Consider the following 14,959-nt stretch of genomic DNA (forward strand, 5'->3'; position numbering starts at 1 on the left):
CCCATACTATTTATTACCCCTTGGCGGCGCTCGTCCTCCGAGAGGCAGCCCCTCGCGCTGAGCTGGTCGTGGAGCGCGACGCCTGGAGCCTAGGTGGCGGCGGTGGACACCTCGTACCCATGGGTGACTCCGGAGGTGCTCTGCTCGCGGGAATTGGCTGTGTCGTCGAACGCTTGGGCGTCGGAGCGGCGATTCCCAGTGGTGGCACAGCTTCGAGTGCCTCTGTGGCAGCCCCAGGGTGGCACCACGCGCAGCCGAGCGGCCAGTACCACGCTCTAGTATGTCGGCGAGCACAGCGCCGCGCCATGGACCGCGCCGTGACCGGAGCCATTCGCGCGGCGGCCTCGAACGCCTTGCATGGCGCACAGCGTCATCGAGTGTACCTGGCTGGCCTTTGGGCTGCTCACGTTAGTGTTGGGGCCTCCAGGCAGGTCGGACGGACCCATGGACCAGATCGGACGCAAGAACGCGACCGCCAAGGTCGAGATGCGCATCACAGATCGATTCGAGCACACCGCGGCCACTGCGCGCGCGCGCGGTCGCCATCACTGCACGGACTTCCACCGAGTCTTATCCCCCCGGCCCTTTTCCCACGCGCGACGGGTCGGGTAAGGAGCGGCCTCGCCGCGTTGGCGGGATTGGGCTACTCGTCGTCACGCGCTGCGGCCGGCGCCGGGGTCGAGTGCCGGGCCTTTCAGCACGGCAAGGAGATCGATGATGCAGTACAACTTCGGGAAAAAAAAACATAGCGAACTTACCCCGACCCCCAGCCGACGGCGTAGAGCGTCGCGTCGACGAGCTCGACCTCCAGCGCGACGCTCGAGCCGACGAGCCCCGCGAAGTTTGCGCCGCCGCGGTACGCGGCCGCCGCGGCCGTCGCGTCGGCCTCGAGCGGCACCGCGTCGTCGACGCCGAGGCCGGGGACGGCGGCGCCGACGCGCAGGGACCCGCCCGGGCGCACGTCCGCGGTGATCAGGAGCGTCGCGTTCTCGCACAGCACCGGCCGCAGCGCGAAGGCGCCGTCGCCGCGGACGCCGGCGTAGCCGTCCGCGCGGAGCGTCGCGACGCCGAAGGACGAGTTGCGGACGCCGCTGTGGGGCCCGTCGCCGCCCATGTAGTAGATCCGTGTCTCGCCGTCCCAGGACGCGGGCGACGCCGCCGCGAAGCAGACGTGGGAATCGAAGGCGCCGCCGTCGCCGAGGGGCACGAGGTCCGGCGCGGACGCGGCGTCGCCCGCGACCCAGCGCCAGCCCGCGCGGGGCTCCGGCGCCCACGCGAGCCGGCAGTGGACGCGGCCCGCGGCGCTCTCCGCGTCGTAGACCATGACGATGCCGAGGTAGACGTTGAGCCAGGGGAAGGTGACCTGGCTGTAGAGCTGCGCCGACGCGTTGCCCGCGAGCGTTTCGACGGGTTCCACCGCCGCGTCGAAGGCGAAGCCCGTTGAGCTCGCGGCGACGCCGACGGCTCGTCCCACGGGCCCGCCGAAGCCCTCGCGCGTCGTCGCGACGTAGCGGCCGCTCGGGCCGTCGCGGAAGAGGTTGTTGTGGCAGTCGTAGCGCTGCGGGTCCGGCCAGTCGACGGCGCCCGCGCCCGTCCAGCGCAGCCCGTCCGGCGACGTGGCGAGGTCCGCCGTCGCGCCCGCCCAGCGGCCCGCTTCGAAACGGGCGACGCCGCCGTCCCAGGCCGCGGGCCCGAAGCCCTTGTACCGCTTGGAAGCGTCCGGCTCGGCGGCGTCGTAGTAGACGCCGAGGCCGCCGCCGGCGACGACGACGTTGTTCGCCGTGCCGCCCGCCAGGCCGATGGACCCGAGGTCGAAGAGGCCGAGGCGCGGCTTCGTCCACGCGAAACCGTCCGACGAGTTCGCGTAGAGGAGCACCTGCGTCTCGCAGCCGCGGGCGCAGTCGCCGTAGAAGAGCTGCCACGACGGCGACGCGTCCGTCGGTGGCACGACGTTCGGGTAGCCGTTGTCGATTCTTGGCTCCCAGGGCTCGGTCTGGCCGAAGAGGGCACCTCGCTTCGTCGGTGCGCCGACGGCGAAGGCGACGCCGTCCGGCAGGTCGTCCGGGGCGAGGGAGATGGCAGCGAGCATGCCGGCGCGGGCCGAGGCGGCGAGCAGCGCCATTACTGCGATTAACAAAGGCATTGTCTTCCCGGGGCGGCCTTTGTTCGGGCAGCATCGTGCCTGAAAGAATCCTGAGGCTGCCCTGCTCGACCAGCTTGAAGGGCTGCCCCACGTGCTGATGTACCGCCGATCGACTCTGTTTCTGGCGGCGTCGACGTCCGCGTTCCAGATGGCGGCCCTCGGCCGCGCGTCGAAGGTGCGGCGCCTGGCGAGCTTCCACGACTTCGAGGAGCATCTGCTCGCGCCGTCGGCGGACGAGAAGGGCGAGCTCGTGTCCATGGCCTCGTACAAGGGCGCGCATCCAGTGTCTTTTCGCAACCCGTCGGATGCCGCATCGCGCGACCGCGCCGCGGCGCCGTCGCATCCGTGCGCGACGACGCTGGCAGAAAAATCCCGCTCTTTCGCGCCGCGCGCGCGCCTCATCGTCGCCGATCTTTAGGCCAGGTCGTGCTCGTGGAAAACGTCGCGAGTATCTGAGGCACGACGGTCAGGGACTTCACGCAGATGAACGACCTGACCGAGAAATTCGCCGGCAAGTTCACGTGCCTCGGCTTCCCGACGAACCAGTTCGGGAAGCAGACGAACGAGAAGGACTGGGAGCTGCTGCCCATGCTCGCGCACGTGCGCCCCGGCGGCGGCTTCGTGCCCAACTTCCCCATCTTCACCAAGACCGAGGCCAACGGCGAGGGCGCGTCGGACCTGTTCAAGTTCCTCCGGTCGTCCCTCGGCGCGCCGAGCGACGACTTCAAGGGCCAGGGCAGCGACTACGTCATCTCGACGAAGAACATCATCTGGACGCCCGTGACGCGCAGGGACCAGCGTCCTGTGACGACTTTCGAGAGATTTGGACCGGGAAAAGATCGTCACCGTCGCGCTCGGTAGGCACGGACCTCGCCTGGAACTTCGAGAAGTTCCTCATCAACCAGGAGGGCAAGCCCGTGAAGCGCTACTCGCCGGGCTTCCTGACCGCGGACGTCGCCGCGGACGTCGAGGCCCTCCTCGAGCACGGCCCCGACGCCCTCGGCTAGGCGACGACGGCGCGCGCGCGGCGGCGACGCGGCCCGGCCGCCGATGACGGCGGCGGCGCGCTTTTCCATGCGCCCGCCGCCCGAAAAACACTTGGCCCGGTCGTCGTCCGTCGTAACGCTAGGACGCCGGACGTGTCTACCCCTCGGCGGCCGCGCGCCCCGCGGCGAAGGCGCGCGTCTGCCCCTCCGCGGCGACGAGCGCGGCGGGGCTGTGGAGGAGCGCGGCGGCGCGGCGGCTCGCGTCGACCTTGGTCTTCGCGCGCGGCAGCATGGCCGCCCAGTACGCGTCGAGCGCGTCCTCGACGCCGCGGTTCCGGCGGAGCTCCGCCGGCGCGAGGTCCGTCGCGCCGAGCTCGCGCGCGAGGGCCACGCCGTCGATGAGCGCCTGGTTCGCGCCCTGGGCCTTGAAGGGCGCCATGGGGTGCGCGGCGTCGCCGACGAAGGCGACGCCGCGGGGCCGCGCGGGCGCGGCGTCGCGGTCGACGATGGGGTAGCCCGTGCAGTCCGCCGGCGCCGTCGCGCGCACGGCCGCCAGGACCCCCGGCGCCGTCGCGGCCCAGGCCTCGACGATGCCCAGCGCCGCGGCCTTGAGCGCCGCGCCGGACGGCCGGTCCGGGAGCCGCGGCGGCGCGCCGCCGGCGCCCGTCCGCCAGCTCAGCTGCCACATCGTGCGGTCGTCGTCGTAGGGCATGGCGTAGACCCGCGCGACGCCGTCGACGGCCTCGAAGCAGTCGCGCGCGTAGTGGGGGCCGAGCGCACTCGAGTCGCAGAAGCCGAGGACGACGCAGACGCCGAGGTCGCGGAGCGGCGCGTCGCCTTGGGCCGAGAGCAGGCGCCGCGTCGCGGACCGGATGCCGTCGGCGCCGACGACCACGGCGCAGTCGACCTCGTCGCCGCCGGCGAAGACGAGCGTGCGCCGCCCCGTCGCCGGGTCCGGCGCGCCGACGGCCTCGAGGCGCGCGCCCCAGCGCACCGTCCCCGCCCGGAGCCGCGACAGGAGGATCGCGCGGAGCGCGCGCCGCGGCAGGTGCGTCGCCGACGCCGCGGGCGTCGCCCGGCGCGCGGCGGCCCGCGCCGCCGCGCGCTCGCCGTGGACGCCGAGGAGGGCCCCCGTCCGCGCGTCGAGCGACACGTGGCGGCCCGTCGTCGTCCCCGCGGCGCGCACGGCGTCGAGCGCGCCCAGCGCCTCCAAGGCCTTGCCGCCCTGCTGCATGGTCAGGCCGTAGCCCGCGGCGCGCTCGTCGGCGTCGCCGTCGCGCTCGAAGACGGCGCAGCCCACGCCCCGGTGCCTGTGTGGAATTCAACCACGGGTTTGGGTGGTCCTGACCAAACTTTGAAATTCTCGAGCTCGATCACATCGAAGTCGATTCGGCTGATTTTTGCACGAATCGATTGCTCTCGTCGAGTTCTCGAAGCACAGCCGAAGAGCTAGCGTCGAAACCGTCGCATATGCGCACATTGAAGTCGGGTTGAAGATTTGAATTCCGCACAGCCCGGTGCTGCAGCGCGACCGCGACCGCGAGCCCGCCGATGCCGCCGCCGACGACCGCGACGTCCGCGCGCGCGGGAATTTCCGGCGCGCCGGCGACGATGCCCGTGCCGCCGCAGGCGTCGCACTTGCGGCGCGCCGGCGCCGCCGCGCCGGGCGCCTCGGCGCCGCGCCGCCGCGCCTTGCGCGACCGCGAGAAGACGGCGCCCAGGCCACCGCACGCGGCGCAGGCTCTGAACTCGTCGACGCGCGTTGGCGCGAGCGACGCCGCCATGGCAGCCATCAATACGACGCGTGCGACGGAGGAATGGCGCATGCAGGCTGCACCATGCGCGAACAACCACGCTTAGCACATCGTCGCAACTATTGTCGCAGCTGCAAGCAGTGCTGCACGGCCTCAACCAACCAACGGCTCAGCATTCCTCCCAGCTCGTGCAGGGCTCGTGCAGGGGCTGCAGAGTGTCTTAGAGTCTGCAAGCAGCGAACGATGCCCGGCCGCTTCGCCGTGGGCGAGAAGGTGTCGTGCGTGCGCGACGGCAATGCCATGGGGAACAAGACCAGCGGGACCATCGTGGCCGTCGAGAAGGGCGTTCGGAACGCAGGGAGGGGGAACTGGCACGGCGACCTGAGCGTCACCTTCTATTGCATTTTGGACGCGCTCACGTGCAACCTCTTGCAGCCCGACAGCCTGTGGCGCTACTCCGTCAGGTACGACGCGGACGGCTGCGAGGAGACGAAGGTGCCCGCGGCGCGGATCTACAGGGGCGCCGCCGCCGCAAAGGAGGGCGCCGCCGCCGCGAGGGCGGGCCCGACCCTGTAGCCGCTGGCTCGACGCCGGATGATCACTGTGGCCGCTCCACGACTCGCTCCGCGCGATCGGGATCGATGCGGTATGTGCTGTAAAATATGTGTCGGTGCGAGGGCGCGGGGCCGGCCGGCGCGCCGGGCCCGGCGGCGGCGGCGGCGCGGCGGCGGTCGCGCGTCCGGCCCGCGGCGCCTAGTTCTCGCGCTCGTAGCCGCCGCGGTCGCCGAAGGACGGCGGGAGGCCCTCGGGCGAGAGGACGAACTGCCAGAGGTGGATGGAGCGCGCGGCGAAGCCCGCGGCGGAGCCCGTGAGGTAGTAGTCCCACATGCGCCAGAAGCGGTCGTCGTACTTGTCCTTGGGCAGGTCGCCGCGCGCCGCGAAGGACTTCTCGCGCCAGGCGAGGCACGTGCGCATGTAGTCCACGCCGAAGTTGTGCCAGTCCTCGAGCTTCCAGCCGTCGCCGATGCAGCCCGGCTGGAAGAAGGGCTGCGGGCCCGGGATGCACGCGCCCGGGAAGACGTACTTGTCGAACCAGGGGTCCTGGTTGCGGTCGTCGACGGAGTTGCCGATGGTGTGGAGCAGGAAGAGGCCCTCGGGCTTGATGACCTGCTTCGTCTTCCGGAAGAAGTTGGGGAAGTTCACGGGGCCGACGTGCTCCATCATGCCCACGGACACGATGCGGTCGAACTTGTCGCACTTCTCCGCGATGAGCTTGTCCAGGAAGTCGCGGTAGTCCATGAGCACCAGCGTCTTGTTCTCGTGGTTGAAGTGCTGCTTCGAGTAGACCAAATGCTCCTCGCTGAGGTCGCAGCACGTCATCTTCACGCCGAAATGCGTGCAGAGGTAGTACGACAGGCCGCCGAAGCCCGCGCCGAGCTCGAGCACGCGCATGCCCGGCTCGAGCTTCAGCTTGCGCCCGATGAGGTCCAGCTTCTGGAGCTGGGCCGTCTCGAGCGCGTCCGGCACGTCGCGCCAGTACGCGCACGTGTACTGCATGTGGGAGCAGAGCATCTTCTCGTAGATGTCGTTGCCGAGGTCGTAGTGCATCTTCGCGACCTTGGTGGAGCGGAAGATGGACTGGGGGTTGATCCAGCCGAGGTTGGCGCTCAGGAACTGGAAGAACTTGAAGACGGCCTGGAGCCTGCCCTCGAGCGAGCCCGCCTTGATGGCGCCCGTGAGCACGTCCATGAGGCTCGTCGCCGGCGTCCAGTCGCCGTCCATGTAGGCCTCGCCGAAGGCGAGGGAGCCCTTGGTGATGACGCGCGTGTAGAGCCGGTCGTCGTGCACGATGATGGCGTTGCCCGGCAGCGCGTCCGTCTTCTTGTAGTCGGCGACGTCGACGCAGTCGAGGTTCGCGACGGCGAGCACGACCTTCTTGATGATCGGCTTGATCAGCGTGCCGATCTTCGTCTCCATGGTGGCGGAGCGCGCGGCGACGGCGGGGGCGCTGCGGGCAGCCTCGCGGTCAGACGCGCGCGATCGTCGCGTGAACGATTGGGCAAGCGCTGTGGGCAGCCCACGCGATTTTTGGCGTCGTTCAACAACGGTACTTCGCTAATAAATGCCACTTCGAAGGCTGCCGCGCCTGTACTTACAGGTAAGAGCCGCACGCTACTCGCGCTGCCATCTCGTAGTATGAGCTCCTTCGTGGAACCGCGCGGCGTGCTCGTCGTGCTCATGGGCCTGCCGGCGGTGGGCAAGTCGACGGTCGCGCGCGGCGTCGCGGCGGCGGCGGACGACTCCGTGCGCGTCGACGTCGTGCGCTTCGACGACGACCTCGAGGCGCGCGGCGCCGTCGCCGAGGCCTTCGACGCCGAGCAGTGGCGCGCGAGCCGCGCGGCGTCGCTCGCGCGCGTGCGGTCGCTGCTCGAGGCCGCGGGCGGCGGCGTCGACCGCGTCGTCGTCGCGGACGACAACTGCGAGTACCGGTCCATGCGGCGCGAGCTCTTCGTCGCCGCGCGGGACCGCGGCTGGGCCTTCGCCGTCGTCCACGTCGCCGGCGCGAGCGACGTCTGCGAGCGGCGCAACGCCGCGCGGCCGGACCGCGAGCGCGTGCCCGCGGCGACGATCGCGGCGATGGCCGCGCGGCTCGAGCCGCCGGACCCCGCGGCGGGCTGGGAGCGCTTCGCGCGCACGCTGGCCTCCGGCGACGACCCGGCGCTCGTCCTCGCCCTCGCGGCGGCGGCCCGCGCCGCCGGCGCGCCGGAGAGGCCCGAGGATCCCGAGGTCGCGGCCGCGCGGCTCGCGGCGGCGCGCGGCGCGACGGCGCGGAGCGACGCGCACGCGCTCGACCTGCGCCTCCGCGCCTGCGTCGGCGCCGTCGCCGCGCGCGCCGGGCCGGGCCTCGCGACGAAGGGGCACCGGGCCGCGCTCGGGGCCGCGCTCGCGAAGGCGCGCAAGGCCGCGGGCGCCGCGGCGGACCCGCTCCCGGCCTTCCGCGACGACGCGCTCCGGCGCCTCGAGGGCGCGGCGCCGCCCTTCGACGCCGCGGCCCTCGCGCGCGTGCGCGCGGCGCTGGACGCCGCGATCACCTAGCTAGAGAACCGAGCTAGAAATCGTCGAGCCAGAGCCGCGCGTCGAGGGGCCGGCCGCGCGCGTCGAGCGCGTCGGCGATGGCCTCGCGCAGCGCGACGTCGGGCAGCGAGACGACGAGGTCCGCGACGTCGCCGACGGCGAGAATCGCGTCCGCGGCGTCGAGCCACGCGTCCGGCGACAGGGAGCGCCGCCGCGCGGCCCGCGACGCCCGTTTGAGCGCGTCGAACCGCGCTTCGTCGAGCGCGTCGCCGATCCTCGCGACGGTCGCCGCCGCCGCGGCCTTGCGGCGCGCGGTCCAGGCGTCGCGCTCGGCGACGACGTCGCCGTAGCGCGTGTCCGGCGTGAAGCCCGAGCCGAAGATGCGGTCGACGCGCCGCTCCCGGTGCCAGACGAGCCGGTCGCCGTAGGAGACGAACGCGAAGCGGTGCTGCGGCAGCGCCTTGACGAGGAGCCGCTCGGTGCCGTTGATCTTGCCGTTGGCGTCGCCCCAGCGGCATCCCTCCTTCACCGGCGCCTGAGCTTCGCGGTAGAAGAACTCGAACGCGTCGCTGTCGATGCCGTAGTCGAACTCCATGCGCTGCAGCACGTCCTTCATCGGCCGCAGCGATGGCGCGGTGAGGCTGGTGGTGGTCGCCAAGACTGCTGCGACGAGGAAGTGCCGGTGCATGGTGATTGCCTCTGTGCGGCGACTGCTGCGTGCTTTCTTATGCGCGTCTTGCGACGATACTGCGTTGCTTTACGCGAAATACCTGCGAACCATGCTGCGCGCGCCGCTCGGAGCACTGCGCGCGAGCACCTTGAGGCGTGTTTGACTCAACTTGAGGCCGATATGTCGCCAAATGCCGCAAGAGCCCTCGAACTCTCACTCGCGCGCGCCGTCGAGCGCCTGCACCGATGTTCGCCTCCTGGCTCCTCGCCGCCCTCGCGGCCACGACGCACGCCCGCGTCGCGTCCCTCCACCGCCGCGCGTCGAAGCTCACGGCGGCGCGCTCGCCGCTGGGCGCCGAGGTGGCGCTGCCGTCGTCGGAGAACTGCACCTGGCGCGTGTTCAACCAGACGCTGGACCACTTCGCCGTCGGCTCGAATCCCGCCCGCTTCGGCCAGCGGCTCTGCCTCTACGACGGCTTCGTCACGGGCGCGGCGCCGCGCATGGTCTGGTTCTACACGGGCAACGAGTCGCCCGTCGAGGAATACGTCAACAACACGGGCCTCATGTGGGAGACGGGCGCGGAGCTCGGCGCGCTGCTCGTCTGGGCCGAGCACCGCTACGAGGGCGGGTCCGTGCCCGCGTGCGCCGGGCTCCGCGACTGCCTGGCCTACGCGTCCGTCGAGCAGGCCCTCGCGGACTACGCGGTCGTGATCGACGCGCTCCGGGCCGAGGTCGGCGACGTGCCCTTCGTGGCCGTCGGCGGCTCCTACGGCGGCATGCTGTCGTCGTGGTTCCGGTTCAAGTACCCGACGGCCGTCGTCGGCGCCATCGCGGGCTCCGCGCCCGTCTGGGGCTTCCCGCTCGACGCGCCGCCGCTCGACGGCTCCGCGGTCGCGATATCGCGCGGCGCGGGCTTCGCCGGCGGCCTCCCCGACGACAGGTGCGCGTCGAACCTCCGCGCGGCCTGGCCCGTGCTCGAGGACTTCGCGAGGACGGCGTCGCCCGCGGCGGACGGCACGACGGCGCTCGAGGCCGTCGCCGCGGCCTTCGACCTCTGCGAGCCGCTCGCGTCGCCCGACGACGTCGCGGAGCTCGTGCAGTCCGTCCAGGGCGTCTTCTTCGACCTCGCGGAGGCCAACTACCCGTTTCTTGTCGGCGTCCCGACACTTTCGAGGGCACCGATCGTCCCCTCAGGTTCCCGTCGACGTACATCACGAGCGCGGTGGGGCCGGGCGAGTACCCGCTGCCCGCGTGGCCCATGCGCGCGGCCTGCGCGACGCTCGAGAAGAGCGACGCGCTGACGCTGACCGTCGGCGAGCCCGCGACGAATTTTACCGTGGCCGCGGGGACCCTCCGCTGGGACGTGGCCTACGACGGCGTCGCCGCCGCGGCGCCCTACTCCGTCGACGACGCGAAGGCCGCGGGCGTGCTCGGCGTCTTCCGGGGCGTCCGGGACGCCTGGGCGACGTGGTGCAACGCGCGACGCCGCGTCTTCCGCGCTTCCGAAGCGCTCGTCGAACTCGCCGTCGCAGGTCACGGGCACGAAGACGTGCCTCCCCCTCGGCGGCTGCGCGACGGGCCGGCGGAGGCGGCTGGCGGCCGCGACGCGGACCCGGGGCACGTGCGCGCGGCCCTACGACGGCGGCTCCTGGGACCCCGTGTGCTGCAACGACGACCTGAACCTCGTCAACTACCTCGTCCAGGGCGTCGGCCGCGACTTCTACTGGCCGCCGAACGTCGCGGCCGGCGCGACGCTCGAGGACCTCATCGGGCCCCTTGGGGTCCGGGACGCGGGCTGCTCCGCGGGCCCGGGCCTCTACGGGTACCCGCCGACGTCCGACCCCTGGTCCACCTGGCTCCACAGCTACTTCGGGGGCCGGGGCGGCGCCCTCGCGACGTCGAACGTCGTCTTCTCCAACGGCCTGCTCGACCCCTGGAGCGCCGCGGGCGTCTACGCGGACGACGCGCCGCTCCGGCCGGGGCCCTACGTCGGCCCCCTCGCGCGGAACGTGTCCGCGGCGGACGACGTCACGGCGCTGATCATCCCGCTCGGCGCGCACCATCTGGACCTGATGTTCATGGACGACGACGACCCGCCCTGCGCGCGCTTCGCGCGCGAGTTCGAGGTCGCCGCGGTGCGGCGCTGGACGGGCCTCGCCTAGGCGTTTTTATGCGCTCAACTCAACTTGTTCGCATATCCCGCCGCGGCCGCCTTGGGTCGGAGCAGCTACTACTAGCGAAAAATGCTATAGCCCGCGGCCTCGTAGCGGCGCCGGTGCGCGTCCTCGGCCGCGCGGACGCGCTCCTCGAGGAGCGCCGCGAGGTGGGGGAAGCGGGCGTCCGCCGCGGCGTCCGCGGCGGAGCGGCCCGTCGCGTCGCGGACGAGCAGGTTCGACGGGTCTACGACGCCGAGGATCCACTCAACCATTTCAAAATGCCCCTTGGCCGCGGCCTTGTTCAGGGGCGTGTGGCCGACGGCGTTGGGCGCGGCGAAGTCGGCGCCGCGGCCGTGGAGGAACCGCGCCGTCGCGACGTCGCCGCCCGCGCCGCACCAGTGCGCCGCCGTGCACCCCGTCCTCGGGCTCCGCGCCGCCGTCGACGCGCCGCGGTCGACGAGGTACGCCGCCGCCGCCGCGCGCCCGTGGAACGCCGCCCACATGAGCGGCGTCTGCCCGTCGCCCGTCTCCGCGTCGACGCGCGCGCCGCGCGCGCGGAGGAGCTCGAGGCACGAAACGTCGCCGCCGCGCGCCGCGAAGTGGAGCGGCGTGCGCCCGCGCTTCGACGCCTTGCCCGTCGCCGGCGCCGCCGCCGCGTCGCAGCCCGCCCGCAGGAGGAACGCCAGCGCGTCGGCGTGGCCGCCGCCCGCCGCGCGGTGCGCGCACCCGCACCCGTTGCGGTCGACGACCGCCGCGAGGTCGCCGCCGCCGCGCGCGAACTCCTCGAGCCGCGTGAGGTTGCCCGCGCCCGCGGCGCGCAGCACGCTCGTGGGGTCGCTGAGCGTGTCGACGACGCGCGCCGCCGCGCGCCGCGGCGTCCGCAGGTCGACGAGCTTCGGCGGCGCGCGGCGCGCGGGCGCGACTCCGGCGCGCGGCGGGGCGATCGTACTGAGTCCGCTGACAGCTGCGAGGAGCCCGAGGAGCACAGCCATTTGTCGCTGTCTTCGGACCATCATCATCACGACTTCACTTCAACGCGGCCAGCGCCGTGGTTCGTGACCGCGTCGCCGACACAGCTTTTTCGGACACGGCACCTATTTCGTGCTGGCCGGGGGTGGAGCTGAAACGCCGACAGTGTCGGCGTTTGAGGAAGAGGCTCCGACAGGCCAAGTCTTGCGATGTGTGCGCCCCCTGGAGGCCCACCGGCGGTCACACCGTGTCCTAGGGGTTCACATGGACGCCGCTGACCCGCGGCGCGCACCAATTCGGTGCCGGCGGCGCGAGCCGCAACGGTTTCGGACCGAGCGCGACGCCGTGGCGCCGGGGCCAGAGCGGCGCCCGCCGACGCCGTGGACCGTACCCGCGCCCCACACACGCCCACCGTATGCTGATCGACGCGCTCCGCCGAAAGATCGTTGGAAATCGCTGGGAATCCGGCCGCGGCGCGCCGCGAACTCGCTCCGCCGTAGCGCGACACCGTGGCGCCGAGGGCCAGGGCGGCGCCCGCCGACGCCGTGGACCGTACCGGCGGCCCAGACACGCCCACCGTATGTTGTTCGACGCGCTCCAACAACAAATTGTTGGAAATCGCTGGGAATCCGGCTGCGGCGCGCCGCGAACTCGCTCCGCCGTCGCGCGAGGACGCGCCGCTCGGCCGTCCGCGCGCAATTTTGCATCGACCGATCACCATCGCTGTGTTCCGTCGGACGCATCGGCATCATGGAGCTCGTCGAGGGCGACCCTCACGGTTTTGGACGACCGCGCGCCGCGCGACGCTCGCCGAGATCGTCGCGACCGAGAACCAGCGGACGGCCACCGCGGCCCTGATGCGGCCCCGTCCGCGCCTCGCTCGGGGCCTCTGTCGGTCGCGCGTCCATCGCCAGTTACGAACGTCGCCGCGGGTTGCTGGGCAGATGCAGAGAGAGCCTTTTGGCACGCCCAGGGTCCCAAAACGGCTGTATTTTCACCTAAATTCATGCCAATATGGCTCGTTTGAGCGGCAGCTTGGCCCAGCTGGCTTTCTGCCAGCCCCGTTGTGTTTCTCCTACCTACGCCCCTGGAGCCTCGCGGCTCCTCCTGGGCTTGCTGGTCGCAGGCCAGCTACTTTTTTTGGCCAAACAGGCCAATTTTGGGCATCTTCTCAGCACAGGACCACTCATGATGATGGTGCTTCGGTACTACTCTCACGGAGTTCGAGGGACGCAGCAAGGTCCCCACCTTCTTTCTTTTACGCCTCCGGCGCCTTCGGCGCCTCTTCGGCGCCTCCGGCGCCGTTCCGGCGCCTTCGGCGCCGGTTTTTTTCTTTTTTTTTCCTCTTTTTTTCTCTTTTTTTGGTCTCTGCCAGCATGAAAAAAGTGCCCTTTTTCGTCGACCATCGAGTGCTCGGCTCGCGACGCCGCCGCCGCACGACGATGTGGCCCTACCTGTGGTCCCTCATCCCGGTCCTGGCCCGCGGAACCGGCGCACGGCGAGCCGCGCCACCCCCGGGCGTTTTCGTTTTTTACCTCCGCTTCCACACGGTCAGGACGTCGGGCCGCGGCCGCGTCGGGAGGTCCGCGACGGGGTCCAGGGCCGCCTCGAGGCGCCAGCCCGGCCCGAGCTCCGCGCGGGCCCCGACGTGGACGACGGCGTCGCCGGCGTAGGCGCCGATCGTCGCGGCGTCGGCGTCGCCCACGAGGAGCAGCGCGCGGTCCGCGTGGCCCGCGTCGGCCGCCGCGGCCGCCGCGCCGCCGCGCAGCAGCAGCGCGCAGCCGTCGTCGAGGGCCGCGTCCGGGGCGCCGGCGCAGGCCGCGAGCAGGGCCGCCCGGCCGCCGTCGTCGGCCGCGTCCGGTGCCGCGCCCGCGCGGAGCAGCGCGCGGACGCCCTCGCCGTCGCCGCGCGCGGCGCAGATCGCCAGCGCCGGCGCGCCCGTCGCCGGGTCCCGCGCGCAGGCCGACGCGCCGCGGTCGAGGAGGAGGCGCAGGACGCCGTAGGCGCCGGCGGCGGCCGCGGCCGGCACCGCGCACCGGCCGCCCGCGGCGGCCGCGTCCGCGGGCACGCCCGCGTCGAGGACGGCGGCCACGGCGACGACGCCGCGGCCCACGGCCGCGACGAGCCGCGCCGCGTCCTTCGGCGCCGCGGCGGCGCCCGCCTCGCGCTCGACGCGCCGGAGCTCGAGGCCGAGCGCGTGGCCGACCCTGAACTTGCGCGCGTGGTGCCGCGCGTCGTGCACCGCGGCCCGGGCGGCGCGCGCCGCCCGCGGGCCCCCGAGGCACCGCTGCGCGTCGGCGAGGCGCAGCGCGGCCTTGAGCGCGACGAGCGGCTTGTCGCGGCGCGCGCCGCGGAGCCGCGGGTCGCGGAGCGCGGCCGCGGCGTCGGCGGCGGCGCCGCGGAAGTCGTCGAGGCGCGCGCGGCTCATGGCCCGGTTGCAGAGCACGGCGAGCTCGTAGGCCGCCGGCACGGCCGGCCGCGCGAGGCACGCCTCGTAGTGCAGCAGCGCCGCTTCGTGGGCGCCGCGCGTCGCGCAGGAGTCGCCGAGCTCCTTGTCCAGCGCCCGCCGCTTCGCCTCGCGCGCCTCGGCGTCGTCCGCGACGCGCGCCGGCGTCGGCGGGAACGCCGGCGTCGGCGGGAACGCGCTCATCGCCGTCCGGCGCTAGGGCTGCCCGCCATCAGTGCTCAAAAATGCACCATGGTTCAACGTGCCATGATGTTGAACGTACGGTAGAAGTGGCTACCTCTTAGTCTCCCGCGACGAACGGCCGGAGGATGCGAGGATCGCGCGCGCGGCCTCGCGCGCGCGCACCTCGAGCGGCTTGGGGTCCGCGGCGGCGCCCTCCGCCTTGAGCGCGTGGCGGAGCGCGGCGATCTCCGCGTCGAGCGAGCTCACCTCGTCGCGCAGCACGGCGGCGACGCCGTCCTCGGACGCCACGGCCCGCGCGGCGGCCCGCGCGGCGGACGGCGGCGGCGGCGGCGGCGCGGCGACCCGCGGCGCGGGCGCCGCGGCCGGCGGCGGCGGCGCGACGGGCGGCGCGGCCGCGACGGGCGGCGGCGCGGCGGCCGGCGGCGGCAGGACCACCGGCGGCGGCAGCGCGGCGCGCGCCGCGGCGATGGCGGCGTTCGACTCGGCCTCGAGCGCGCGGGTCTCGAGTTCGACGATGCGCGCGTTCGCGCGGCGGAGCGCGTTGCGGTAGCCCTGA

The 14,959-nt window shown here is 72.8% G+C and overlaps 3 protein-coding genes across 3 annotated transcripts; 2 read left to right on the top strand and 1 right to left on the bottom strand.

The window, feature by feature from the left end:
• Window positions 1-2,560: 2,560 nt before the first annotated feature.
• Gpx1 (selenoprotein) lies at window positions 2,561-3,147 on the top strand (the record flags this gene model as incomplete). Its single annotated transcript, XM_009037298.1, has 2 exons — window positions 2,561-2,944; window positions 2,995-3,147. Coding segments are annotated over 2 exons (537 nt in total), but the record flags the coding sequence as incomplete, so codon positions are not given.
• Window positions 3,148-5,636: 2,489 nt separating this feature from the next.
• AURANDRAFT_24433 (hypothetical protein) lies at window positions 5,637-6,860 on the bottom strand (the record flags this gene model as incomplete). The annotated part of the gene is made up of 1 exon (XM_009037595.1): window positions 5,637-6,860. One exon carries the CDS (start codon window positions 6,858-6,860, stop codon window positions 5,637-5,639), a length of 1,224 nt encoding a protein of 407 aa, XP_009035843.1.
• A 2,268-nt stretch (window positions 6,861-9,128) lies between these two features.
• AURANDRAFT_24425 (hypothetical protein) lies at window positions 9,129-9,929 on the top strand (the record flags this gene model as incomplete). The annotated part of the gene is made up of 1 exon (XM_009037299.1): window positions 9,129-9,929. One exon carries the CDS (start codon window positions 9,129-9,131, stop codon window positions 9,927-9,929), a length of 801 nt encoding a protein of 266 aa, XP_009035547.1.
• Window positions 9,930-14,959: the final 5,030 nt, after the last annotated feature.

The sequence above is a fragment of the Aureococcus anophagefferens genome, assembly GCF_000186865.1.
Source record: "Aureococcus anophagefferens unplaced genomic scaffold AURANscaffold_6, whole genome shotgun sequence".
Classification (NCBI taxonomy): Eukaryota; class Pelagophyceae; order Pelagomonadales; family Pelagomonadaceae; genus Aureococcus; species Aureococcus anophagefferens.